Source organism: Syngnathus floridae, chromosome 7 (assembly GCF_059516105.1).
Source record: "Syngnathus floridae isolate MCC-2025c chromosome 7, RoL_Sflo_1.0, whole genome shotgun sequence".
Lineage (NCBI taxonomy): Eukaryota > Metazoa > Chordata > Actinopteri > Syngnathiformes > Syngnathidae > Syngnathus > Syngnathus floridae.
In genome coordinates, this window is record NC_142419.1 from 7,543,707 (window position 1) to 7,571,685 (window position 27,979).

The 27,979-nt window shown below is 41.1% G+C and overlaps 3 protein-coding genes across 4 annotated transcripts; all 3 read right to left on the reverse strand.

Annotated features, from left to right (window-relative positions):
* Positions 1-415: 415 nt before the first annotated feature.
* On the reverse strand, positions 416-6,614 carry rilp (Rab interacting lysosomal protein). 2 transcript variants are annotated; one of them, XM_088381647.1, is made up of 9 exons: positions 6,515-6,614; positions 6,046-6,411; positions 5,074-5,203; positions 4,013-4,134; positions 3,006-3,191; positions 2,757-2,920; positions 2,282-2,404; positions 2,079-2,153; positions 416-1,762 (listed from the first exon to the last, which is right to left on the reverse strand). In XM_088381647.1, exons 2-9 carry the CDS (start codon positions 6,373-6,375, stop codon positions 1,648-1,650), a joined length of 1,245 nt encoding a protein of 414 aa, XP_088237773.1. In that variant the 5' UTR covers positions 6,376-6,411; positions 6,515-6,614; the 3' UTR covers positions 416-1,647. The 2 variants fall into 2 exon arrangements, with proteins under 2 accessions (XP_088237773.1, XP_088237774.1); XM_088381648.1 differs by having other exon boundaries at positions 5,074-5,200; positions 6,046-6,585.
* A 658-nt stretch (positions 6,615-7,272) lies between these two features.
* Positions 7,273-20,980, reverse strand: prpf8 (pre-mRNA processing factor 8). The gene is made up of 43 exons (XM_088381180.1): positions 20,804-20,980; positions 20,193-20,318; positions 19,942-20,110; positions 19,600-19,764; positions 19,227-19,445; positions 18,934-19,146; positions 18,666-18,791; positions 18,415-18,520; positions 17,909-18,099; positions 17,700-17,819; positions 17,406-17,595; positions 17,156-17,275; positions 16,932-17,066; positions 16,659-16,788; positions 16,136-16,332; positions 15,805-16,011; positions 15,398-15,561; positions 15,177-15,303; positions 14,857-15,049; positions 14,593-14,780; positions 14,275-14,513; positions 13,967-14,113; positions 13,651-13,861; positions 13,374-13,490; positions 13,048-13,295; positions 12,789-12,968; positions 12,342-12,477; positions 12,071-12,240; positions 11,846-11,975; positions 11,580-11,726; positions 11,313-11,473; positions 11,023-11,214; positions 10,690-10,927; positions 10,450-10,578; positions 10,142-10,255; positions 9,851-10,024; positions 9,512-9,705; positions 9,180-9,419; positions 8,879-9,020; positions 8,640-8,780; positions 8,382-8,521; positions 7,898-8,100; positions 7,273-7,795 (listed from the first exon to the last, which is right to left on the reverse strand). Exons 2-43 carry the CDS (start codon positions 20,302-20,304, stop codon positions 7,641-7,643), a joined length of 7,020 nt encoding a protein of 2,339 aa, XP_088237306.1. The 5' UTR covers positions 20,305-20,318; positions 20,804-20,980; the 3' UTR covers positions 7,273-7,640.
* A 246-nt stretch (positions 20,981-21,226) lies between these two features.
* Positions 21,227-27,838, reverse strand: aifm4 (apoptosis inducing factor mitochondria associated 4). The gene is made up of 19 exons (XM_088381849.1): positions 27,648-27,838; positions 27,022-27,111; positions 26,455-26,564; positions 26,248-26,357; positions 26,005-26,049; positions 25,843-25,924; positions 25,646-25,758; positions 25,099-25,185; positions 24,942-25,033; positions 24,725-24,855; positions 23,928-24,043; positions 23,777-23,848; positions 23,618-23,681; positions 23,053-23,129; positions 22,841-22,958; positions 22,667-22,765; positions 22,523-22,598; positions 22,285-22,389; positions 21,227-21,858 (listed from the first exon to the last, which is right to left on the reverse strand). The coding sequence occupies exons 2-19, from the start codon at positions 27,108-27,110 to the stop codon at positions 21,828-21,830; spliced, it is 1,617 nt and encodes a 538-aa protein (XP_088237975.1). The 5' UTR covers position 27,111; positions 27,648-27,838; the 3' UTR covers positions 21,227-21,827.
* Between the last annotated feature and the right edge of the window lie 141 nt (positions 27,839-27,979).

A 27,979-nucleotide genomic window follows, 5' to 3' on the forward strand; every position in this document is an offset into this window, starting at 1 on the left:
TTCATTAGGCATTTCATCAGAAGTAGTACTTGAGCTCTAGAAATGATTTCCCAAGCATTCAATGCAGCAACCTTCAATTAAAATTAAAGTTCAAGTTGATTATTTTAAGTTTAATATGCTTTAAAATCCTGGTTACAATATTCTTTTTCGTTTTTTTTAAATTAAACTTTTCCCCAAAATAATTCTTTTTGCACTGCGCATCATTTTAGTAATTTTAGTCAGCAATGTTTTATTTACTTACTTTTCTTTTAAATGTTTTAAATTATTTGATTTGTGAATGCTTTTAAATGTTGTATTTCAAATTATTTAAAGCACATTTAGTGACCATGTATATGAAATGTGTCATTTGAAGCTACCCTGCTTTGCCTTGTGGCCGCATTTAAAACCCAGGTGGAGAAATTGAAGATCTGTGCCATTGCAAACATTAAATAGACTTTAATGAACAGTGTGTCAGTAGCACAGAAAATTCTGCATCTTCATTTTTTTTTGTTACATTTGCATTTAAATGTAATCAATTTCTTTTCAGCAGAAATAAAATCCATGCTTACAAAAATAAACAGAAATACAACTTGACACAAAAATATTCAAATGAGGATTATGTGTTCCCACAAGTGCTCACTGGCCTGTGCGTTGCTGCGGGGCAACATAAACAGATCAAACTCATGACTGGCACATCAACTTAAAGGTGTCAATCTCTCAAGTAATAGCATTTTTTTTTGTAATTTGAAATATTTATGTACATAAATGGCACCAACACCAATGGCGGAGACATTAAATTTGAAGTGCAAGTACCAATGTATTCACAAGAGCATTTATCAATTAAGCACATTTTGAAGCATTAGAACTATGTTCCAACTGGACTCACTGGCAGAGCTAGAGGAGGAGCCAAGGCGGCACTGGCCCCTCTAAAATATGCCCCCCCCCTCCCCCCAGTGCCAGGCCAGATAATTGACTTTAGTGTATTTTCTGATTTTTCCTGATTTTTTTTTAACATTTCCATCCATCCTTTACAGTGAACATCATGAACACTTTGTGAAGAAAAAAGTAACCCATAAAATGTTTTTTAACACTTTCTGTACAAAATCTTACTCAATTTTTGCACAATAAGGATCAAAAGACAAACAAACATACAGTATATTAAGCCATTCAAGCAGCAGTTTAAGGCGCACGGGGTTAAAATAAAATGGCGGCTAAAAGAAGGATAATACCTCATTAAAATTGATTTGAAATGGCCCGAATGAAGTAAAACCTTGGTTAACTTTTTTGAAATTATAAGTGCTTAACCATCCTCAATCCTTCCTTTGTTAGAGTGCACTTCAAAACAGTTAGTCTTTGGTTTTTTAAAAGAAATAAAGGTTGCATATAAATATATATGAGTCATATTTTGTTTCCAGATAATTGAACTTCCTCCTATTATGGAAAATAGAATTACATATTTTCTTACACGACTTAAAATTTAGGGATATAAAATGGGATGTAGAAGATTAAGGAAAAGTGAGAGACTGTTTCTTCTTTAACATTTGCATAGTATTTTTTGTGATAATGCTGGAAAGCTTGCAGCAGCACATTCAAGTCATCTATTAGAACAAGCGTTGGGATGAAATGGTTTTCTTTAAAACAAACTTGCAACTGACTTGTCATGTCTATTTAGTACTGTGGCTCCCCACTGGCCTCGCCGTCTGCGATGATTTCCCAGCTGGACGAGGAGTTACTCATGTGGGTGGGGCTCCGGCCACTGCCCGACCACGTCAGGAAGCCAAAGCTGCACCGCACACAGACAAACAGGCATTAGGTCAGCTCAGCGGGGCGGGGATTAAGGCTAAATATAGCGGACTGGCTAAGCACTCATGATAATAGTGGGAGAGTCTCCATGCACTAAAGACCACTGTGGTCAGGGAGTTGCTAACTTGCTGTAACCAGGGTTGGGGTCTTAATTTGTATTTTGCATCTTTAGCATTGCCATTGATCATTCTTAAAATAACACTACCAGAAGAAGCCTTAGAAGATACAGAATGTTTTCTGCATCAGACAAGTACAAAGTATCCTTTTTGCTTTGTACAGCTGCACAATTTACTCACAGGTTTCGAATTCGTGACTCTGCTGGCTTTTCAGAACCATCCACTTCAGTCACAGGACCTTTGTCTTCCTCGTCACTAAAGGGAATAAAACATTCCTTATTGAAATTATGTCATGATATCTTTCTTTGAGGCGAAAACCTTCAGCAAATATGCATTTTTTTTATTTGTTGGGTTTTGGACCATGGTGGATAGAGAGGCATGACCTGCTGTCATCAGGGGGTGGAATTCCTAGCATCTTGGCTTTGATGACTTTTCTTTTTTTATTGATAGCAGCTCGCACCGCTTCCAAGAGGAACCCAGGACACCTTTCCTCATTCAGAATCTCCCTAGAGACACAACACAATGGCAGTGGATGGTAAAAATGATGAATCTGCAACTACAAGAATAAGTGGAAGCTTCTTTGAGATAAATTGATAAATTAATATGTTGTAAAAGTAAACAACGAACAAAGAGTTGTATGTTGTGAGCAGCTGTGCAAAAATCCAATTGAAATCTTAAATCTTAGAAACTAAAAAACATCCTAACTTATTGTTGAGGATGGATTTTAAAGGATGAGTTTTCACTACGTATTACTGCCCTCTAGTGTTACAAAAATACAGATACTTGTGCTGGTAGAACACGTGTATAAAAAATAATGACCGCACACAGCCCGAATACAAAAAAAAAAAGGAGACATACCGTTGATAATAGTTGAGCTCTTCTTGCACCAAGAAGAGGTTGGTTTTGAGCTCATTACGCTCAAAAATGATGTCACGCACTTCCTTTTTGGTGAAACAAGGCTGGTCATGATCATTTAGGTCAGCTGAAGGCTCCGTCTTACTATTCATCTGACTCGGAATGGACTGAGTAGAAGATAAAGAGCAATGCTTTTATTATTCAAACTGTATCTATCTAGTACGGACAAAAGATGAGAAATAAACGTCATACGTGGCTGTTGCTGTTGGTTCTGTCCATCTGCGCTTGCAGCTTTTCAATCACTTTGACTTTCTCTTTCAGGTCAGCTTCCATGTCGGCCTTTCTCTCCACGGTGCTCTTGAGCTGAGCCTGCAGCACGTTCTGTTTGTGTCGCAGCTCCCCATTCATCTTCATGAAGCGGTCCAACTGCTCCTGGAGCTGCACGGGAGCACATGGCCGTCAAGTTCAGAATAGTTCACATATGAAATTTGAGGCAGAATGGGAACAGGCTGTCTGGCTATTAGGAGCAAAATAAATTGGGGGAAAAAGGCAGTCAACAAGTGTATTAATTGGAGACAGACAAATATGTCTATCCTGTCACTAAGGTCACCAGTCAGAAGGTAAATAATAAATACACACCCAGTTATGTCAGCTATTGACATCACGTGCTACAAAAAACATGAAGTGCACGCACACACACCAAGAGGGAAAAACCTGTTCAGCCTGGTCTAAAGTTCAGCTACTCTGCAACCAGGAACTCTGAGGACACTGTCTGTCATCTTGTAGATAACACAGCTCCGTATTATCAAGCGCCGATTCATTTGTAATGTCACGCACTGAAATTTGTGTGCATTTTACTTCAAAATTAATTTTAAAAATATGTTGTTCAATAGCTTTGCCTTTGTGTCGTTACTTCGCTAATCATAAATCACTGCAACTTGCTGGTGAGTCTCCTTTCCTTTTTTCTGTGGACACCCAAGATTAGTAAATTATTTTTGACAGTTTCAAGTTATGACAGTGGAGAAAGCTCAAACCACTTGAAATCCGCAAAAATCAAGAAGCCGATGAAATTTTCCAAATTAAAGTCTGGACCTGGAAAACAAAGTTACCTATTTTTTATGAATGAGACTAAACAACAATAAACTGATGAATTTTACAAATACGCTGTAGAACCATCTGATCAATTATAATGCGTTTCAATTTTGAGGGTGAGACATTCAAACAAACAACACAATTTGCAGTGACTCATGTCTGCTTACCGCCTCCACTTCCTTGGAAATGGTGGTGATCTCTTGGACTTTGGCTCTGAGCTCATCTCTTTGCTTGTCCACCACCTGCTTCAGCTTCAGCATCACTTCTCGCTCCTGTCGCTGGACACGATCTGCACACCAGAAGTGTACAGCAACTAAAAAATTGTCCTCACAGTAAACATAGATTGACTGTGAAGCCAGTCGCCTGCCTTTGTTTCCTCCACCATTTCTGCTGTGCTTCATATAAATCTGTTACTTTGAAAACTTTTCTTTTGTGTGGGGCCGCGGAGACTGCGTGGTCATGTGAGTGCCTGGCTTCATTCGATTGGTGGAATTGAGTCAAACATTGCTATTGTGTCAATGTCGAGACGGTTAAACAGAGTCGTGTGACAATGCCCGAGGTCCAAATTTCCCTGACAAATACAGTAGATTGTGCAAGCAATAATAAGATGGATACAAAAGTCAATGCAATGAAGTAAAAATGGCGTTTCTTAACAAAAATACTTAAGTAAAATGTATTATGCATTAAAACTACAATGACAACTTAATTCAAAAATATTTGACTGGGACAATTTACACTATCATTTTGAACATACTGTAATGGTGTTTGACACTATACTGTAGCTCAATTGCATCACACCACATTGATAGCTTTAATTTGCAGTCATGTTCACGACATGAAATAAACATTTTCAGTCACATGACTCATTTTGCAGCTTGAATGAGAAAATATGAGACATCCAAGCAACTCCACCCTCTGTCTTGACATTGCTGACCTATGATGTCAACCATCTGGGAAACATTTGCAAAAATGACAATAATATAATCTGGTGTATGTTAAGCCATTTGTACTGAATTGTAATTACAAAAAAAAAAACATCCGTCAGTCCGTCCATCATAGAAGGTGATGGTTTGCTAGTTGATGCTTACCTATGTATCAACATTCCATTTAAACAAGAGAATGATAATTATTTTTATCTGCAGTGTATACAATTTAAATAATGAAACCCCTCCAAGAAGCTTTGTAATTGTGTATAGACGCCACAATATGCTTTGTACTTTTGACATACCATCCTGCGCATGGCTCCCTTTTAACCTGCTCTGCAGCTGCCCGTTGTCCTCCTGGAGCTGCTGGATTTGCACTTGCAGTTCCTCACATTTGCTCCTCCACTGCTGCTCCTTCTGTTGCTGCTGCTCCTGCTTGACAGAATAAGACATGTCAGATAAGACACAAAGAGCATTTCTACGGTTTTAATACACAAAGCCTGAGTAACTGCAAACTTGTATTAACACGTCCGCTGGAGAGTTTTTAAGGTGCGGCCAGAAAATTAGGAATAGATACTGCTAAGTAAAGGAACCAATGCATTCAGAATTCTAAGTAATGTTAAATACAGTATTAAATGTAGTATAACTGTAACAATGTATTGTTACTGCAATAGATTCAAGGAAAGCAACAGTAAAGCTGAAAGTCAGACTGTCAACATGTTTTGTAACTATGATAGAGCCAAGGAAGTTCAAAGTAGCAATGATGCCAAAGTGTCGCTTGTGTTGTATTAACTGGAGATGTAGTGTAACTGTATTATTACCAAGGAAAGTACAGAGTAGCAGTACAGTCAAAACTTACCCTATTTCTACATGATTTAAACTGTAAGACATTTTTGAACAGAAGCTCCATAGGGCAGACATCAGTGAAACGGGTTATTCGTTAATTTATACTATCATTAGTTTTAAGAGTAAAGTCGAATAAGAGTAAAAGACCTGCTCAGCAGTATTTATTTGGTATAGTTTTGACTATTTAGCGAAATTCACTAATTAATATTTAAAAGAACTATTCAGTGCATTTCTGCTTTTGCTTCAACAAAGAAAAACCATAAGTGACTGGCACAGTGACAAATGTTGAAAGCCATCTGCGATAGGTGGTTCGCGAGCATGTAATACGCGGTAATTACGTTTGTTATGGCATCGTGTTACCATTTCACCACAAGTAATAAGTGAAAGCGACACAGTTCATTTCGTTTTCGGGTACATTGCTATATTCTCACCCTGGTTTCGTGATTTTCGTTGATTGCGTCAGTGTCCTTGCACACCCGTTTTTTCTGCTGTAGCTGAAAGCTCTCAAAGGTCCGGAGCAGTTCTTCTTCCCTGTGTTTGTGTGCGTGATTCCTAGCTGTGAAGCTCTCCAGAAGCTCCAGCACTTTCACCACCCTGGGCACCAGGCCCAGCACGCTCTCCTTGCCGTAGCCGTCGATGAGCCTCTCCAGCTCGGCTCCAATTACTTTGGCGATCTCGTAGACATCGTCCACCGTCAGTGAAGAACAGTTCTTGTCGAAGCAGCCGCCGTTTGCTTGGCTGGAAGACGCAGGTTGCTCCATGTCTGAAGAAGTCGAACGCTCCAGCTTGTCATGCTCCTGTTAAGCGACAACCAAAACGAAAGTCATCGGAGCAATCAGTCCTAATTAAATGAATTGAAATTTACGAGTGAGAAAATGGAACCTAATGTACCCTACTCACATAAAAAAGAAAGGGGAAAAGAAATGGGACATCTGATTTTGTGTACTAAACTGATAATACTGGCTAGCTGAAGTCAACCCGCCGTTGGATCCGCCCACTTTTCTAACCAATGTAGCACAAGCGCACACAGTGTACACACAAACGCACGCAGAGGATTTCCATGACAGTTCGTGTCATGGTACATTAAGTAGGGCGTTAAAATCCCGTTTTTGCCCTAAAAACTACAGTCCTCAAGTATCTTTTCTGTAAGTTGGTTCTTATTAAACACTTTTTTTCCCTCAAGTTTATAGTTATTTTTGGCCGATAGCACATCTCATACAATGCAGGTAAAACATATTTGAAGAAAATAAAATACTCTCCAAGGGATCAGTAAGTTAGAACAGTAAGTTCTTAATGTTTTCCAAGTCACAGGCATCTAGAGTGAAGCTGAAGTGGGCTGAAACCTTGCCAGGCATTTTTCTCAGACCTCTTCTGGAGGCAACACTTAGCAAAACATACGTACATTAGGTCCATTGAAGACTTGCTCCTCATGGGTGTGAATGTTCGCCTATGTGCCCTGGGATTTGCTGGTGACCAGTCAAGGGTATAACGGGCCTCGCATCCAAAGATAATTGGGATGAGATCAGACTCACCCACGACCCTCGTGAGGATAAATGGTCTTTAAAATGGATGGATGGATGCCTGACCAACTGGCAAATTTATGGGGGGAATAAAATGCTATTGTAAGGTGGTTGAAACAGGTAAAAGAAGATTGAAAATGTATAAAAATGCCATCTTTATTTAAACCCAAGCTACAATGTCACAAATAGCAAAAGGGAATTAACTGACATGAGGAATTAAGATTTGACTTCAACTGACAGAAACAAGTACTTCTGCAGTTGAAACAATCAAGATCATATGACAGCCCTGTGGACAGATACACCAACGCACATTTGATATATCATAACTCCCCTAAAAAAAACATGAATTGCAAATAGAAGGGACTGTGGAAACAAACTGAAGGAAATTAGAAGGAATAACAAAAGTCGGCATCTAGTTTTGACAATACAATGTCCAAACATCACGTGCTCAGAAGAATTTTTACAAGAGTGACTGACAGGGCCAACCACAAAATGAGTCCTTCCGCTCAACCATACATATCCTCACGATCAGCATTGTAAATTTCACCCTCCTGTAACGAGGCAAAGTTTAGGAAGTGCGATGGTCGATGGACTTCGTGGTAGAACTCCTTGGGGTTGGCCAGCTGCAAGTCGTACTTCATGTTAGGGTCGTGACGTACACCTGGATAAAATGAAAAAGGAGGTAGGGTGGTGAAAATCATAATTCTAAAAGGTGATTGTGATTCTGGCACAAAGCACAATAACGTTTTAAAAAGGTACTTACCCATGAAATTGTAGTTCCAGGAAACTTGGCCCGGTACCATAAAGAAGCCCAGGAAGCGGTCAGAGAGCAGCATCTGGACTCTCTCATAGTGCGACGGAAGGTAACCTTTTGGGTTGTTGCCCTTGTCTGTGTTCTGTCTGCCCCACTCGTAGCCGCTGGGTGTCAGCTTGTAGGCCGTCAGTGTGCATGAGCCTGGCGTGAAGCTGAAAATTAAACAGTACTAAGTTGTTGCCAAAGGAATAAAAATGCAATTAAAAGTTCACAACACACTTTACCCAATGAATTTGTTCTTTTACACAAGGTAAAAATATAATTAAATAAAAGGGGACACCCGTCCTGATTTTTCTCTCCAGTTAAGATATGAAATTCACAATCTGTAGTTCAGTCCTTCAAATAAACTGCACAACTCGACAAATACCCCAACATTTTTTGGCATTCGTGCAGCAACAATATAAGCACAGACAGTCTAAAATCAAACGTATACCTGCATGTGATGATGATGGTCTTTTCTCCATCCCAAGAGGGATTGTCAGCCATGACCTTTGCGTGGGTCGTGACATCCTGGGGGGACAGCTGTGGTGACTCGTTAGGCTGTGTGTGGATCCAACCAAGGGGTTCCATTTCCTTTGAGAGCGGAAAGTATTTCGAGTATGAATACTTCAAATATTCTAGACATTGATAACATTGTATGCAGAACAGAAAGGCCCTTGCTGAGAAGGAAGTAAGGTTTCTGTAATCTTACTTTCAGGTATTCGTGTCCTGGCAGCTGGTTGGGCAGATGCACAGTCTGATGGGTGCCCCATTGAGGCACCATGACGATACAACGGATCTCCTTTACCTGGGGGTTGTCAGGCGGACTGGTGCCGTACAGGTAGCCTGCAATCTAGGACAGAAAACAATCTTAATGTATACTAATGAGGCTTAAAAAGGGTCTAAAGCCAACTGGAATCAATTTGTAAAACTATCAACTCTGCGCCATACCTGTGCACGCAAATCTGAAATGCAGATGAACTTCTTGAGAACATTCTTGGGCAGGATGTAGGTGTATCCTGTTTCCTTGATGTCATCAGAGGACACGTAAATGTGGTTGGTGCGGAGATGGAGGTTTGCAGCAGATATAGCTCTGGCAGAGGAAGTATAACAAGCACTTATTACTCAATTCAAAAACTACAGTAAACCCCCCAAGATAGGCACTACTTCAATTTTCCACCTACTTTACTTTTTTTTTTTTTGCAGTGTCAGTGATTTCTTTTAGAGACAAAAAATTCAATCTGCCACATACCTGACCCTCCATTCTGTCTTGGAGGAGAAGGTCTGCGTCTCATAGTTGGATGTGGTGGAAGTGATGATCTCGTCACCGTGTTTGTTGACGGTGCGTGTCTGTGTGGCGGTGAGTTGCGATTGCTCTTTGGTCTGCTTCTCAATCTCGGCGATCTGCTGCCGTTGCTGCGAGGGAGCAGAGATCTCCATCCCCAGGATGATGTCACGGATCTCAGATTGGGTCAGTGATGCCACGTTTACACTGGAGGGGGACAGCAGCAGATAAGTGTTGGGTGCTCAGTTCTGTTGTCCTGTTACTCATGGATTACACAGAAATTCGGCTTGGAGGCTTACTTGTTCTTTTTGCCATAGTCAGCCAGAATGAGGTCTTTAAGTTGCACTTCCACCTTGATCCATTCCTCATCCGTGAGAGTGGGCCAAATATGATGAGGCTCGGTGATGGTGGTCTTATCGGGTTTCAGGATCACCTTGGCACGGTCATTGTTGACGTGGAGCGCTCTTAGGATCAGGATGAGTCGAGAGAAGGCCTAAAGATGGAGTAAAATCGCACAAAAACTTCTTACACTGGAAAATAAGTCAGTTTCGAATTTCAATTTCTTGATAGCAAAAGAATGACAAGGAGAAACCAAAGCTTAAAATGTCTGCATTTTGGTAGAACACAGAAAGACTCACTGTGTAAGAGGAAATGGTCTTAAGCCAGTCATCATAAAGGTTGAACAACACCATCTGAGGCTCGGTAGCTTTGAGGATGAGGTCTCCAAACTTCTCCACCTTCAGACAGGCCTGGAAGGGCAGCTGCAACTCAGAGCCCTTGATGACAATGTTGGGGAAGTCAAGCAAGTGGACCTGAGGAAAGAGAGGGATGCCGTTAGAAATGTAAGGCATTGAAGTTACATGAACAATGAGAGTGAATAGTTTATCATGAATCCATTAATACCAGCCGTGACTGACTGACTGTCTTACCTCCAGAGGATCCAGCATACCCTTCCTGGTGACAATGATCTGCTTAGGTTGCTCCTCCACTGGGAGAGAGCGGATCAAGGCAGCAACTTCTTCTGCCGTTTTCCATTTGGCAAGCTACAAGGAAAATTAGGCTGCATTATTAGTGGGTATCAACATTTTCGATTTAATGTCAAATCATTAATAATGGTTGTTAATTGTAATTTAAAAAGAAAGCAGATAATGATGTAATTGCTCTCCTAAACCAAGAAGAACCCCATTATTGTGATCACAGAATTTTAGTGTGGGCAATTTATGTTTAATGCTCTTACCTGGCCCAGACGTTTCTGTCCGGCCCACACAGATGTGTGAATAATCTTTAGGAAAAGCTGACCAGTCCTGGGGTTGAAGATGAAAATGGCTCCATTGATGGGTTTGGTGGTCAAGTTGCCCTCAAAGGTCTGGTGAAAGGTGAAAAATACATCTGAGCATTAGTGAGTTGGAAAGAGAAAACTGATAGTGTATTACATGGAGGATATTCTTTAACATGAGGCGCATGAGTCGGTGCACACCTTATGGATGGTGACTCTGTAGACGTTGGTGTCATCCACAAACCAAATGATTTGGTTAGAGAAGAGCTCCCCGTAGTTCTGTGAGGACAGGTATGGTTCAGTGGGCTCTGAGGAGTAGAGCTGAAGACCCTTGCGGATGCGCTCCCTGAGCACATACAGGGCAGGGTTGGCCTTCATAATCTTGGCCATGGCCTGTTGGATCAAAGGCTTGCTGCCCGGGAACCAGTTTCCATAGCCACTAAAGAAAGACAGGAAAAAACAATTATGTTCACATGTTGAGGTTAACATAGAAACAGCAAGCACAAGGTCACAATTGCTCATGACGAAACCAACCTGTGGAGGTTGTACGCCAAGTCGATAGCAATAAGCACTCCAGTGGGGGAAGGGTAGATACTCATGTTGTCCGTGGTGTAGTCCAAAAACTTGGCCCTGGCGTAGCGCTCAATGTCATGCGAATCATAGTCACCCCAACGCAGCTGAATGTCAATCCAGTACTTCTGTGTGGTGGTGCTGTCCATCACATCCCTGCAAGAAGAGAAGCATCAAATTTATTCAAAGATAATTTGTTATATATACACAATCATACGGAACCTTCACATTTTTCTAATATCATTAAGTCATACTTTGAGTCTGCAAGCAGAGATGGTCGAGAGACGTTCCACTTGTAGGACGCAAAAAGGAGAATGTCGGCACAGGATGAGTTCATCTTGTACGACTTCCTGGGGTGGATGGTCTCCTTCTGCACAGTCTCGATCTCGAGAGCATCGAGCTCCTGGTCAAACACCTGAAAGCCAAAACAGTCGCATTTGTACCAGAAGAACATGAGATTATAATCTCTTATTTTCTGTTACACCTCAGGAATAGTACCAGAGAATTGAAATCAAACCAACCTGACAGAGATCCATGACAATGCTCTCGTGGATCTTCTGCCACAAGTGAGCTCTGAAGATCTGAATGAGGGAGATCTTCAGGGTGGGAATCTTTCCATGCATGAAGATTCCAGTCAGATCAAGCTGCACCTGGAAACCCACATATACCTACAAACGAGAAGTGGGAGAAAACTATTAGCTTGTGTTGATCTTAACACCCAATATCACCTTTAACCAAAAAAAAAAAAAAGAATTATAATAAGTAGTGATTCTATCGTTGGACTTACATTGGCTCTGTTGATTGTGGGGGACCACCAGAGAGTGAAGCGACGGTTGGGAATTTGATTCAGACCAGACCTCTGAGCATTTGTCAGCTTCTTCCACTTCATGGATTCCTCAAATCCACTGGCCTTCTCCCTGTGTGCCAGAAAAAAACCAATCGATGTACATTGAAGCCAAACAATAACGGTTTTGTTTTCACTCGAGATGATTGCTTTCCCATAATTTCTCACCAGAAGAGACCCTCCCAGGTGGGGAAGTAAGTGCCTTTGAAAAGAGTGTGCTCCAGGATGCCCTCCACACCACCCAAGGCCTGGATCATGTCTGTGCGGTAGTTGTTGAGGTTCCACAGTTTACCATCATGCCTCTGGTGGGTCCACCAAAACGGATTTTGCTTCAACACCTGTAATCCACAGAGAAATTAAAATGTGCATCACACCAATGTTTACCGTCTACTTTCATGTGCCAGTCACATTTTGTTGTGTGTTGCATTTCAATCGTCACCTGGTATTGTTTAAAATCTGTCCGGACTCTCCAGCCTTTGTCATAGGCCAGTGTGTGTCTGTCCTTTTGGAAAAGGGTGTTGATACGTGGGATTCCTCTGTCCCACGAGTCCTCTAAATCCTCCAAGGTCAGTCGCCTGGGAGACAGAAACAAAAGAACAATTGTTTCAGTTGGAATTCAAGCTCTTTATGTATTGTTAACGCCAACTAGATGACCAAAATGCATACCGCTGGATACCTATTAAACTTACATGCATTCCAAAAAATTAAGCACGGGGAACTAAATTCCCACTTTGAGGGATTATAAATATGATAATGTGACTATTTTCCAGATAAAACTAACCGTGTTAAGCACATAAAAAAAAAAAAAAAACTCAACAACAAACAAATGATGAATCAATCCATTGTTAACAAGTGGAGACAGATTTAAATCGGCAGAGGGACATACCTGTTCTGTGCGATGGCCTCTTGCCTCTTGAGAGCATATTCTGCCCACACTCTCTGGGAGTCAATGAACTCACTTTCCCATGGCTGAATGTAACGGTACAAATTTGGAATGAGTTGGTCCTCTTCATGACTCATTCCAGACCTGAAGTGGGTGATTCCCACGTCTGTCTGCTTGGACCAACTGGAGAGAAGAGTTTGTGTCTTTAGAACTTAACCAATAATTAGTTTGAGTCAAGTAAAGTATACAAATCATGACTTACCGCAGATCAGACTGTGGTATGAGCACGTGGCCCATGGACAACATGCCCAGGCCGCCCAACTCTTTGGGAGTGTAGAAAACAACAGGCGGGAAACGGCTAGGCATTTTAGAGTTCAGCCCGATCTTGATACGAGTTTGAATCTTGTTCTCACACTTGACCAGCAGGTCGAGCAGCTCCTGAGTGTTGACTACTGCTTCGCGGAAGTAGGTCATCAGGCCAATAAGAGCTGTGTTCCATTTGTTTACAATCTGGAGGTATAAATAAGGGGACATTATGATACAACCACAAGTTTCAATGTTTAACTCAACAGATCTCTATCTTTTTACCTTTGTAAAAGTAGTTGAGCCTGAAGCCATCAGAATCTGGCGCACTCTGTTGTGGAAGCGCTGCATTGATTCATCGTCCACACGAAGGAAACACTGAGCTGTCCTCTCCTTGGTAACCTACAAATGCAAAAACATTGAGAATTTACTATTGACTTATTGCAAACATCATCCCATTATTTAATGGGATAATCAAGAAGATAACCAATCCTAAAATTGTTTGATCGTAAAAGCACTAAACTCTGATATTTCTCAAAGAGAGAAATTTGTGCTTTCTCACCTCATTCTGCAGATTCCAGACACCATCCTTGTGGGTGAACTCCTCATAGCTCGTTCGACATTTAGGCAAAATGCGGCACTCAAAGCCACACATGTTGAAAAGCAGGTTGGGGTTGTCTTTGCTGTAGACTGACACAAAGCTGTTCTCCCACTGGACTGTGGTCACAGACCTTGGCAGACGGTTCTTGATGTCCCAAAAGACGGCACGGCCACTGAAGACAATTGAATAAGTTGTGGGCATTTATCAAAGACCACTTTAACCTGTGTGTGCGTGTGTGTGTGTGTGCGTGTGTGTGGGTGGGGGGGTCAGGACTTACAGATTGACATCATGCTTCATCAGCCTCATGCGGGCATCACGTGGCCAGCACTTTTTGTTGTTGTAGCCCACAATGTTTTCATTGTTGGGGTCGGGGTGCTCTGTCAAGTACCTCTGAATGAGGTCCCTCGCCTCATCAGCAGAAAACCTGGTGAAGGCATAGAAACATTAATTGGTATTTCAACTAACAAGCCAAATTTTACATAGACGATAAAAAATATACGATTAGACTAAGCAGATACGGTGGACAATTCTCAGAATGAAATTTCGTCCATCAGAAATAGGCTGCTACAGAGTTTTTTTTCAAACCTGAAGAAGATGTGAATGCGGTCAATGTAGCGGCAGTACAGTCTGATTGGGTGGGCACTCTCTGTTGCCGTATCTTGGAAACTGAGGAAATCGTTGGGCATTTGGGGTGGACCTGCCATCTCGCTGGCACGGTGCAAACCCAGTACCAGGAGATCCATTACCAGGCCGTAGTACTGTACAATGAACGATGCAAACTGGAGGCCACGGATGATGCCATAAGAGTTTGTGTGGTTCATGTCCTAGAAAAGAGATGTGTGCAAAACAATCTGGTTTAAAACTGAAAAGACTGAGCAATGTTTGGGGCAAATCACGCTTTACCTTGTAGTTGATGACAACGTTGTTCTTGGCTGTCATATAATCAGCAATGTTGTGATCAACAATAAGACGTAGCAGCCTGTTGAGCAACGTCAAATCGATCTTCTCATACATCTTCTCATAGCGTGACTCTAGCATTACATTGCACTCTCCTTCTGCAGTTTCCCAAACATCCTGCAAGTTGTTGATGCCTGCAAAGAACAAGGATAACTACTTTTAGGACACAGAGCCTTGTATAGCTCAAGTGTCATTGTTGACAAGTCAGACCTTGGCACCACTTATAGACGAGCAGTGGAGGTGGCTCGGTGTCAGCTGGTTTGATCCAGGGTGGGAAGAGTCGCCTCTTGTCTGCTTCATACCACAGATATTGATCAAGGTAGGCGTCTGTGATCTTCTCCAGGGGTTCCACATCATACACTGGCACCAGGTGGCTGTACAGGTCCATAAATTCAATACCCACCTAGACATGAAAGAACAAGGGCTGAGCGTGATGAGTGGTTTTGGGTGCAATGGCTAAAACCACGGCAAAGAACGTTGAAGCGAAAAGTTATCAGTTTAAAAAAAATTAAAAAATAATCTTTGCCGACCTCTTTGAAAGCTCGCTGTGTGAGCAGGTGACGCTTGATCCTGGACAAAGCCTCGTGAGGGTTGTCATAAGCTTGCTCGATCAGCCCAAGCTCTTCCCTCTGAGACTGGTTCAGGCGAGACTTCACACTAGAACACACACACACACACACACCACGAGACATCACTGAAGGCGTGTGTCTATTGAGTGGTAATTAATATTACCTTTTGAATGGGCGCTTACCTGTAAGCCTCTTTAAGCCTTTCCAGAGCCAGGATTAGCAGCTTGGTGTCATGCTTGTATGACAGTGGAGGGAAAGGGATGGGCGAGAAACGTCGACTTTCCAGCCAGTGAACAGTTGTGGTATAAATGGCAACAGCTTCCTCAGCTGTGATGTAGGGACCATCCTGAAAGGAAAATATGGATACAACGGTAATATTTCAGACTAACTCAAAAAGGAAATTAAACAGAACATTGAATTGAATGAAATGTCTTAATGGCGACAACTCAACTGCAGGTGCAGTCAATAAACAAAAGCCACCATTAAAGATAATATTCCTCTGATTCTTACGCATATGCAAACAGACCAGTGCAAATGCGCCTTAGTAAGAGGTTTTCATCTCAGAGAAATACTCCTATTCGTGCAATACCTTCAAGTAATTGTGCTGTCTCTCCTGCTCGGCTTTCAGGTACAAACGGGTCAATCTTCCCAGGTTTTTTTTGCAGACCGTCTTGTCTACAGTGGCCCCGCGGCGGATTCGCTCACGGTTATAGTGGGCTGTGTTAGTCCACCAGTCAGCTTTGGCCTTCACATATCGCAGGATCATGTTCTCAATGGGTGTTGGCAAACCAGGTACCTGCAGAATTCGAATTATTTAGTTAAATGGAGTTAACACAAGCAGTTCCTATTATTACATGTAATATAGAACAGTATATATGAACGTATGAATGTCTTTTTGCAAAGGCTTGCGAGGTGCCCACCTTCCATGGGATGTTGGCCTTCCAGCACCTCCAAGACTCACTGAGATGCTGCAGGATTGTCCGGGCTTTGTTCTGTTTGATGCCCTCTGGCATCATGTCCAAGATGTCGTGCATCACAGCAGCACGCAATTCCAGGTCAAAGTGGGACTCCACACGCTGTTTGGTCACAGTCTTGGCCACACCCTTGGAGTGACGTCCTGCAGGGGAATTTAGTCAACTATTCACGCAAAATGACATTTCAAGTCTCTAGAACACTGCAGTTTTGACTTTGCATCATATTATCGCCATCTCCTTTCATACAATATATAGTAACAGAATGATTAGAATACTATATCTATATCTGATCAACTCATAAACCACATGAGGTGCTTGGTAAATGTTTACATCTCTTATTAACAACAGTTTCATGATTACAGAAAAACCTGCCGCATCACTGGGTCCTGCAGCATTTTTAATTTGATATATATTTGGTAAATGACGCTAAATGCAATACAGTCATGAGCATCAAAAGAATGTGACCCACCTTCAAATTGCCTGGCCAGCAAATTTCCAAGCCACCTCTCCAACAGTGGAGTTATGCCCCTCATGAAGAAAAGCCACACCCTCCATCCAGGTGCCCAGAAGCCACAACCTGGTCCCTTGCCAACAGGACCCTGAGTTAACAAACAAAACGCGAATCAAAAGACAATCAAGGCTTTCAGCATCTCTGTTGTGACACAATGAAAGTCATCTTGGTTAAATACAAAACTAATCAAGAGAAAACCTGAATAGTCATTCATGTTACAATTCCACTCACCGTATTAAAGCGGTAGTAGATGAGATGTTTCAGATCTTTGCACATCCGGATTTGTCTCATCAGCTTGTACTTGTACCGGTACATGCCAGTTAGCTGGCCTACATGAGCAAAGATGTACTGCAGTCCATCAGACAACTAAAATGCAAAGATGTGCATTTAGTTCTACAAAACTGCTAATAAAACTCAGAAGGGCAAAGTTTTTGTGTATAAATAGCTAGTACAACCTGGAAAGCATCCACATTTCCCAGTCTGTACTGAACATGACTGTCCACCACCAGCTTGCTGAGTCGCAACACCTCTCGACAGAGATGGAAAGCGTTGCCAAATCTTGACTTTTTACGCTCCTGAGGGACAAAAACAAAGTGTCATGTTGACAAAAACACACATGAGGCTCCTAAACAAAGAAATGCTTCAAATGTTAGCCTTTGGAGATTTCTGTTGAAGTCCAAAAAGCAAAGGCTTTTTAGTTTTCACCTTTGTGGTCAGTGTCTTGACGGGCTTCAAGTTGAAGTTGTAGTCCAAATGCAGGTAGTTGAGATTCTTTCGGTGAATAAGCAGATTGAGCATGTTGTAACCCTGCCGGCACACCTGCAGGCCCACCTCCACCCAGTCGAGCTTGGTGGACTGAAAGAACTTTGTGGACTTGAAGGAACGGAAAAGGTACCTGCAAAGGAAGGAGACAAATGTTAACACGCAATCAATGCTGATGAGGAAATACACTTTAAATAGAACGTCCCAAATAAATCTGTAATGTCTGCCGAGACCCACCTCTTTTTCTGGGCCTTGGGGGGTCTGTGTTTAAGAGCATTGAGCACATAGTACTTCAGCAGTTTCTGGTATGACACACGAACTTTTACTGGTTGTCCTGCAGGGCAATGCTCACGATACCTGAAAAACAATTGACACCTCTCTTTAAAAAAAAAAGACCTTATTGTTTTCTCAAAGATTACAAATTTGTCAAAGTTTTGTTTGCTCACCAATTCTTGATGAGAGGGATATCTATGGCTCTCCTGGTGCGCCCTGAACGCAAGTTGAAAGGTCTTGGCGCCCACAGCAGAGCAATGCCATTGGCTGTGTTGTCAGTGTACAGAGGTGTCTCCTTGAGGAAGGGCTCCACAAACTCTGGAAGCTCGAACTCCTCGTCATCGTCGGGAAGAGGCTCTTGGCTCTGAAAGAAAGCAGGAAGTGATGACAATATGTTCAGAAAGTGTTAAGAATTACGTGAATTGTTATAAAATCCCATTAATTAGGTATTGTTTGGAAACATGAATGGTGACAGGCGAACTGCACCTGCAGCCAGCAATAAATAAATGCCACCACTCATTTTATTCCTCCAGTTCTTATGCACATGCAAGCAGGTCAATGCAAGTGCAACTCAGTAAAAGGTCATGAATTACTGACAACTTTGTTGAAAAACGATAAGAATTCAGAATGAAACACATTGGTGCATATCACATTGGGATTGGATTAGAACCACATTTACCTTGACTGAATGCCTGTGTGAAATGGGGTTGATCAATGGATCAAAGTAAAACGCAGGCAGATCTGGGTCCTCTGTCTTGATGAACACCACATTTGGTGTGTGGTACCTGCACCCAGAAAAAATGTTGGTACTTCTAACAAAAAATAACAAAATACACCCGTAAAACAAATCACCTTAATGATTTTTTTAAAAATCTTTTACTTAAATCAATAGAATTTTAAACCGAATGCCACTGCAGAGGTCAAACCTACCAGGTGAGGTGGACATGGTGCGGTAAGTTGTTGTACAGGTAGGGGAAGGCGATTTTGTACTCTGTCCTGATAGGCTGTCTGATGATGATCTTGTTGATGTCATTGAACTCATTCCAGTCTTCATCCCTATAGGAGAAACCAAAAAAAGAATAAATATTAAGCTCAAACATTTTTGCTTGAAATAGTACAACACAAGATATGTGTTTAGCATTTGAAAATAATGTCCCTGAATAATATATGGGTTTTAGTGAATTGTGACAGTTCTTACTGGAGGTTAATGTCTCGAACAAGAGGCTCAAATTTTGGTCCTCCGGGTATAGCCATGTTTAAAGCCTTGGATGTGAAGAAGGCCTTGAGATCAAACAGGTAAAAGTAGTTGTAATCAACCAAGTCTGTCAGCAGTTGGTTGGCCAGGCGGTAGAGAGTGGACATCATGGGGAGTGAGAACTGCCACCGACGGTAAGTGGTGCCATTTACAAACCTGAAAAAGAAACAAGGAGCGGGATTGAAGTGATTTTTGGCAAAAATAAATTCAAAAACACAATTCAAGATGCTTTTTACTTTGTTGTGTCTTTGAGGGGCTGATGCTCATATAACCATTCCACGACAGGACCATCCTCCTCTGTGTCCAGCTCCATTTGAATGGCCTCCAGCGGTTCGACATCAAGTATGTTGTCTGCGTAATCCAGCGGCGGCTCCTCATCATCAAATGGTGGAAAACGCATCCTCTTGAAATGTCGTCGGTCACGCTTCTCTCGGCGCATCATGATCCACATTGTGCTGAGAAAAAGCCAGGATTACAAAAGATTTTCATCTAATCAAGCATATGATCTGTCACAGAGGCCAAAAGAAATATTTTAAAATGCTATGACAGTGTGTCCAAATAAACTGATAGCAGCAGTTAATTAGAATAGACATGGAAAATACTCCTTACCCCCACTGGGCAATATAGACTGGCTCGATGACCCAAGGTATTTCATTCACAAATGAAATGGCTCCAGTAATGTGGTACAGTACGGGTACATCTCTGATCTGTTCCCAAGGCATCGGCATGTTCTCCAGCAGTTTCAGCACTGCATGAGGCATGTACTTGAGGGCACTGTTTAAAAATAGATAAATAATAAACTGTTAGTTTAGGTAGCAACTGTTGAGTTTGTTTCTCCACCAATTGACTTATACTTGAACCATGTACACACAGACATTCTATTTTACTCCACTTTCTGTAGATTGAGCATCATTAGATAATTAATGCTTAAATGTATTTTTCAATTCTTACCCTAAGTAGACCCTTTTGTCATGCCGAAACTTCCGATTGGTCATATCACCGTGATCCCTGATGATCTTCCGGACATGTTCAGGAGGCATATCTTCCTTCTGAGCATCCACAAAACCAAACTTTCTCTTCTCAGAGTAGCGCTTAGCCTGCAACTGCTGCCATTTCCTCGCTGTGTGGTTGGAAGACATTTAACAAATAATGACGATGCGTCTCATCTCAGACATACTTCAATCTGCAGAGAGGCGGCAAACCTTTCTCTTGGAGTTTCTCTTCAGTCATGTAGTCTGGGACTTGTGGTGGAAGGGGGACACCCGGAGGCGGGACCCCGGCAGGTACCCCGCGAAAGGGGAAGGCAACTGCCATGGTGCTTCACAACACTGCAAACAAGACCAGTAAACACCCAATATAAATATGAGATACTGGATTTTCTTTTCTACAATGGCCAAGTGACGGTTCATAGGGTGCATATTAAGTCCCTGTTCAAATTATTTTCTCAACTGAACATTCTAACGTTAAGAAATCAATTTACGTGGTTGAATACATTGCCATACACAAAGCCGAGGTTAGCTAACATCACACTATCTCGCTAATGTTAGCTAACACGTTGTGTAACGGCAACAGCGTAAACATGAAACAGATCCGAATGTATTAAAATATAAGTTTAATGTATAACAATGTGGCACTATGTGTATTTCTACTATTATGGGATATGATTAAAGCCTTGTTTCAAGTTTTTCAACTAAGCGCAACAATGGCGCTAAGGCCTAACGTGGTAATGGCGGCACATAAGCTAAACGCTAAACAATTAGCACGGCGGCCAAGGAGAGGAAGTTACAAAGTCAACACATGCAGGATCGCTCACCGTGATCCCTTCACTCCCACGACGATCTGTTGACGTGGAAAAACTTTTTGTTCAATACACGCTCTTGTTTACTAAAACATGTTTTGTCTAATGCAGTTTGGCTTCTGAACACTGCATCGCACACGACGACCAACGATGGTCTCACGCTGTACGCAAAGGAGTCGAATTCTGAACGGCAAATACGTCAGAGGGCTGACGTCCCTTACTGATATGAACTCGGCCTACGTTGAAAAATTGCGCAGGCGCTACGCATTAATGCCCGGATGGTAAGATTTTCGGCTGTGTACTGCCATCTACAGTGTTGGAGTATATCATACAGTACGCATTTTCGTTCTACTAATCTACTACCTTGATTTCAAATTTCATTTTTGGTAGACGTGAGCGATACTGGACATACAGCTCATAATTGTAAGAGATAAAATAAATATAGCGATTTTTTTATTTGACCTCACCACCAGGATGAAATTAAACATTACAATGACGTTGCATTTTAAGTATTAAATGGACATGATATTTAGTTTACTGTTTTACAAGAATTTAGTTACAATGCATACAAACCAACAAACAAGGTAAAACAATCATAGACATTAGCAGTAAAATACTCAACCTTCCATTGTAAATCAGTAACGCAAGAGACATGAAGCTATGTTCATTTCAAGCAAAAGTAAACATTATGCTTTAGTAATGTTTCTGGCATTTTTTTATGCACCTGATCTTTTTCAAAATATAATACAGTACACTGTAACGAATGCATCTTCAGAGAGCATTTAGTGGCTTATTTGCTATATATTAATTGGCAGTGTACATCAATCAAGTGAAGATTTCAAGATTGATGGCAAGCATGCTCAACGAGTGGATCCATTCTAATGTTGTTGTTGTAACTGTAACAATAACAAGACTACGTAAGAGTAAGTAAGAGCAGGCTAGACATTGACCGGCTTTCAGAATGCCTGACGCAGTGAGGTGATAGAATCAGGATGAAAGGTGGCTGTGTCCTTTGTCGGTGAAATGTAATTTGGACACCTTACATCTGCAGCCAGCTCAGGTCTTCAGCTCTGAATAGAGAAAAGATTCATATGACTACAGATAAAAATCCTTGTGATTCAGTGATATGGTCATTAATGAATTTTTCTAATTTGCTCTCTAACTTGTCAGCACAGTTAATTAGTGCTCACCACGTCCGTTCTTCTAAGAATAGATTGTTTTATTATTGCTGTTAGCATATCTGTAACACTCGTGCAAAGCTTTGTTTCTCACACCACATGCATGATGATGGTTGAAACTGCGTAGTGTTGACTTTAGAAACATTTTATTTTCAGACATTTTGGTTGTATTTTTGATTTCATTATGGCACTTAAATTAAGAGGTTACTCTTATGTTGCTGCTTTATCCTCTTAACCTTGAACAAATGAGTGAAAAACTGCTTGCCACACCATTTGAACAACTACCTAACACATTTGTAGCTTCTCTTGCACACTCACTGAGTCTGCGCTTTTGTAAAGCGCTGGCCTGCTGCCATCAGTTCTGCCAGCCGAGCCACAGCAGGATCAAACATGAGACTGGCCGCCGCCACCACCGCATCATCTCTGTGGAGAAACAAGAGCAAAATAACTGATCTAGTCCATCCCCTGCAATAGTGAAATAGTTTACGTCACATCTCAATGGTTCTATGGTAAAACAAAAGACGATTGGTACAAAAAAGTGTGTGCATCTACTTACTTAATATAAAATGCCAGGAACTTTCGCTCCTCTACTTTGCCTTTGAATACAATTTCAGTGTAGCCCTCCCCATACCCTGTAGAAAAAAAGTAAAATGACATTCAGACCTATTGGTGATGTGAAAGCCCAAGACAAAAAAATTACCTGTGTATCGGATACTCTTTCCAAGCAACACAGTCCAGAAGAAAGGAACCGACTCAATTTTGGTGGGTATATTTAAGATATTGAGGGCAGCAACTCTTCCTGTGGAAGAAAAAATGTGGCATGAGATTGTTGATGAATGCAAATTCATCACGAATTTGAACCAATGTTTGTTACCTTGAGCTTGTGACATTTGCCAGTGGCCCACATTGACCCGTTGATCACCTCGAATGGTCAAAGGGAAGGAAGTGATGTCACCCGCACTGAAAACATCTGCTACATTGGTCCTCATGAACTGAAGAGAAGACGTGTCACATACACCGGTCACAATTTGTGACACGCACTTAGTTGATAATACAGCAGTGATGGCTAGTGACTGTTCACTTCACCTTGTCTACCACGACTGCTTTCCTGGAATCTATTTCAACTTCACTTCCTGCTAAAAAGTCGGAATTGGGGATCACACCTGAAACATACACAGAGACACGTCTAGAAAGTTATACTGACGTAACAGAGATAGATATCATAAATTCTCCATTTTGAGCCAAGTACACAATGTATGTAGGTTTGGAAGATCTTATGTCAAATAAAGGTATCTCCAAATTTTCAATCCATCCATCCGCCCGTCCGTCCATCCATCCATCCATCCATCCATCCATCCATCCATCCATCCATCCATCCATCCATCCATCCATCCATCCATCCATCCATCCATCCATCCATCCATCCATCCATCCATCCATAGCCAATTTTAGAAAAATAATGTGAACATAAAAATGTATCCTTTGTTATTTTTTCTTTTTATAAAACATTACATATAAAAATTAAAAATTAAAAAAAAAAAAAACTAATTAGCATTGTTCACCATTACAGAAGCATGCAAATTAGAAAATGGTAATTGCTAATTCTGCATCATAAACATAACATTGGATGGAATACAACAGAATTAAATACCTATTCCTGTAATCACCACATCAGCCTCCAGAACTGTACCACTCTTCAGCATGACTTCTTTCACCTGCAAAAAAAACATAATTTTAGCCTCCAGCTACTTATCCAGGTTTACGTTGGCTCAATCACTGGTTCAAAGCAGTAGTCAAAAAGTAGAATTACCAAGCCGTTCTCTCCTCTGATCTCTGCGACGGCGTCATTCATGTAGAACTTCACATTATGTTCCTCCAGCATCTTCAAAGATGAAATGTTGTCAACTTGTTGCAAGAATAAACATGATCACAATCACAGTTCTTTCACAATTGCTCCATACTTGCATGGTCATGTGGCCAATCTGGGACCCCAGAGAGCGTTCATAGGGGTATTTGGTGGTTCCAACAATGGCCACACTGGATGCTTTTTTGGCTAGATAGGCCGCCACCTCCATACCTAGAATTAAACGTAAAATAAAAGAAGAAAACCTGATTTTATGGTGAGAAGAGAAGAAGAACAATACAGGAGGGGAAATGTATGAATGGAGTCACATTAAAAACTTTAAGACGAGAGCTTCACTGTATGCCATTTCATTTACCATAGTCGAGTATTTTATCGATTTAAAGTTGCTTCTTTATAGTTCTAAGACAATTTAAAATGACAAAATGGAAATGGAAAACAAATCACTAACCACACCATGACAAAACGTTATTTTATGTTTTACTACTAACAGTTGTTGGCTTGTTTTTACATTTTCAAAATTTGACACCAATAAGAAGAAAGTTGTTAACAACAATATCAAATTTGAATGACTTTTGATGGCACAGTGAGAAGTGCTAGTTTTTACATTTTCAAAATTTGACACCAAAAAGAAGAAAGTTGTTAACAACAATATCAAATTTGAATGACTTTTGATGAAACAGCGAGAAGCTGGTAGCTCACAAGCCAACATATTTGGTCTTTATAATAATAACTAATAACAATAACTCTTTATTGTGATGGATAACCATGAATTTCTTTACTTAGGTTTGCGCTTGGTAATTTGGCTTCCCCCAACAATACAAAACATGCAAGTTATCTGAAGTGAATACTCTAAATTACTAATTGCAATTAGTTAAAAAATAAAAACTTGACAACCTATGAAGGAGGCTCCAACGACAACAGCCTTGCGGCCCAGACAGGAAGCATGAATGTCTTTGGCGTCTTCATACCTCTGCAGTAACTTCACCCCAGTCAGATCACTACCAGGACAACTTAGTGGCCTCGCTCTGTGGATATTAATATTTTTCACACAAGTTACCAATGTCTGAAAAGAAAAAAAGTTGTTTGTTTAAAATGAGATAACCAGTCTTGCCTGCAGCCTGTTGAGATAAGAAGCTGGTCGTAACGAAGCAACGAGCCATCCTTCATCTTTACTGCTTTATCTTGCGTGTTTACACTCACCGCCTGAATTTAGAACAGAGGACAGTAAGCTTTGGTAGCACATTCTTAAAATATTGTTTGTATGTTACCTCTTGCTCCGTCCGTACTTCTATTCCATATTGTTGGAAAAATTCATTAGAGCGGAGGACAATGCTGCTGCTGTTTTCATTCAAGGCCTGAAAAAAGAGAACATTTCCTTGCACATCTTCCTGCTCATGGAACAAATGCAAATCCAGTGGAACCTATGCAGCTGAATGCCCTTATTCAACCTTAAATTCGGGGGGAAATACTCCTTTAATGTCACCCAAACCTCTGAAACTAAAAAATTGCAGTGCTGCATCACAAGTTGTTGTACTTTGTGTTTTTTGTGTTACCATCACACAAGGGTAGCAGTAATGGCAATGAGGAAAAGTGTGACAATGATCAGCACAGAATTGAAAACGGAAACTATTACGGCAAAAGTGGGACACATCTGTTCTGGCTGCGTGACACTGAGTGACGTGGCGGAACGCAAAAGAAATGGACTATGACGAGAAAAAAAATCAAGTTTGTGACTCTTTGCTACACATTGTGTTCAACCTTTGAGGTTTCACTGCATAAGACAAATGTACTTCTTAAAAGTACAAGGTGGCTTACCTTACTCATCTTGGGTTTGTCATAAGGAGGCAAAGAATCTTTGGTTATCATGACGATTCGGCCCTGGTAGCAGTTCTGACGGAGAGTCTCAGCACACACCAAGGCTGCAGGACCTGAACTCACAGCACATCAGTATCAAGCAGATCCTGAGAAGTGGATTCATTCATTCACAGACAAAAGGATCCACCAGTCCTTACCCCCTCCTATGAGCAGGATGGTATGTTTGATGTCCGGGTTAACGCTGCACATCTCCTTCACACGTTTGGACTGCTTCAGAGTCTGAGAGGGAACACAAGCGACTTGTTGAAAAATCCGTCAATGCAGCATTACTTTCATTTCATTAACCTGCATTCACTTACATTTTTCTTGACGGAAACGTACACCTTTCCATCTTGAACGGTCACCTGTATCGAAATGGTCAACAAATTATGAGGAAGAGGGGCAAGTAATATCTTCAAATATCACAGAAGAAATAATTGTTGCTACATCTCTGTGCTAATTGTGGAATCCTGATTACTGAAGAGAATTTAATGAATTGTAGATAGTTCATACTCAATGCAAATTTTGGGGGAAATAAAAACATATTAAAGAGTGAGTTTTACCTTATGGCAAGGCAAAGAGTCCAGGCCTGGATACTCTTCAATATCACCAGTTTTAATATTGAAACAAGCACCATGGAAAGGACATCTCACTCTGTTTCCAACCAGTGCTCCTGGAATGACAAACAACATGATAAGCTCAATGTAAAATAATAAATTTTTCCGAGCTGAATGGTTGCAATTTGGAATCATAAAAATATATACATATACCTTTTACCAGAGGAGCATTATAATGAGAACACTGACTTCCGACTGCACTGTACTGACCCTCAGTGCGGACAAGCAACACTTTCTGGTCTGCCACAGAGACTACTTTCATCCTTGATTACAAACACAGAGCGGGAGTCATATAGTATGTATGTACGTGTATATGTAAGTGTGTCAGAAATATTCTAGGACTGGTGTCATAAAATATATGTTTCAAATGCAGAGTACAAGCTTTTCCCTTTGTTGTAATCCCAATGGAGCCCAACACACGGCCACGGCCTTTTCTGGCCACCTTGATGTTGTCCACATCTTAAAACTGCCCGTCTGTGTTTTCAAAACCCCTTAAGCTTGGGAAATAGAAAAGAAAAAAAAACCCACAGAAGACAGGTCTGGTGAGTGGGGAGTTTGCTTTAGCACAGTAATGTTCTCAGCCAGGAAGTGCAGGATGCTCTGGGCATTGTGAGCAGGCAGGTTGCTATGGAGAGATGCCGTGACGTGTGACACCTTGCCTGGAAGTTTTCTGACACAATTTGAATTGTTCCAAGGCAGAAGCGTTGTCATGTTACATACTGGCCATCTGTGAGGTCAGCCTCCTGACAGACCAGTCCGGTCACTGCCTCCAAATCTTCATCTTGATCTTGTTCTTTGTTAGGATTCATTCTGTTGAAACATGGATCACATGATGTGAATAAATGTTCACGTGTTGGCTGGCGCACTACTTTGGTACTTTGTATGAACTGATTTATTGCCTTGTTTTCACTCCAAAATACAATTTGTTTAAGATTGCCACTGACATGCAAAATTAACATCTGTGAAGGAATAATGCTTGAAGTGCGATGAGCTAAAATAAACAAAACCACACCCACACTGTAGGCAAGTAAACACATACAAACATATAATTAAAACTAGATGCAAAATATCCTAACTGCCCATTTAATGTAATGATGAAAATCCATACCCGCGGAGTAGGCAAGTACACACATGCAAAGATACAACTAAAACTAAATGCAAAGTATCCTAACTGCCCATTTAATGTAATGATGAAAATATGCATGTATAATAAATAGATAGCATTACTTTTTAGCCAGATGCTTCCATTCTCTGAGTGTTGTTCATCCCAAATAGATGTTAAAATTGTTAAACTCGCTGTATTAAGTGTATTAAAAAGAAAAGACACTCTGAAAGGCGACGCTCACCTTTTTCTTTAAAGGCTGTTGATTGATAGAACTGGAAGAAACCGGCTGGTGGTTACAGCGAACAACCAGATACGTGATGCGTTCATAAGTATGTAACGACTCGACTCGATTATTCAGTTTTGCTCCTATGGATGTCACCGACGTTACGCCTAAACCGGAAGTCGGTCTTTTTTGTTTACATAAGCAATAACTACATTTCCCAGATCAGTGACGTCTGAAATGTTTGGGTAGGTTTGAAGCGTTCAAATCCCCTTCGTAATTTGACCTTGCGAAATGTCTCAAAGTTTCGAAAGTCATTAAAAGCACATTTCTGCGATAATAATAGGTAAATT

What these genes read in the sequence shown, in the direction of transcription:
- rilp (XM_088381647.1), bottom strand. Translation starts at nt 6,375, where the DNA reads ATGGAGCAACCTGCGTCTTCCAGCCAAGCAAACGGCGGCTGCTTCGAC. An exon ending in AGGGAGCCATGCGCAGGATG is followed by an intron (nt 4,135 to 5,073) that starts GTATGTCAAAAG and finishes TCTGGTGTGCAG; the next exon opens with ATCGTGTCCAGCGACAGGAG. An exon ending in CCACCCCCTGATGACAGCAG is followed by an intron (nt 2,154 to 2,281) that starts GTCATGCCTCTC and finishes TATTCCCTTTAG; the next exon opens with TGACGAGGAAGACAAAGGTC.
- prpf8 (XM_088381180.1), bottom strand. Translation starts at nt 20,304, where the DNA reads ATGGCAGTTGCCTTCCCCTTTCGCGGGGTACCTGCCGGGGTCCCGCCT. An exon ending in GCTGGCCAGGCAATTTGAAG is followed by an intron (nt 16,333 to 16,658) that starts GTGGGTCACATT and finishes ATTCCCCTGCAG; the next exon opens with GACGTCACTCCAAGGGTGTG. An exon ending in ACCTGGGAGGGTCTCTTCTG is followed by an intron (nt 11,976 to 12,070) that starts GTGAGAAATTAT and finishes TCTGGCACACAG; the next exon opens with GGAGAAGGCCAGTGGATTTG.
- aifm4 (XM_088381849.1), bottom strand. Translation starts at nt 27,110, where the DNA reads ATGAATCCTAACAAAGAACAAGATCAAGATGAAGATTTGGAGGCAGTG. An exon ending in AAGTACGGACGGAGCAAGAG is followed by an intron (nt 25,034 to 25,098) that starts GTAACATACAAA and finishes TTCTAAATTCAG; the next exon opens with GCGGTGAGTGTAAACACGCA. An exon ending in AAAGAGTATCCGATACACAG is followed by an intron (nt 22,599 to 22,666) that starts GTAATTTTTTTG and finishes TTTTTTCTACAG; the next exon opens with GGTATGGGGAGGGCTACACT.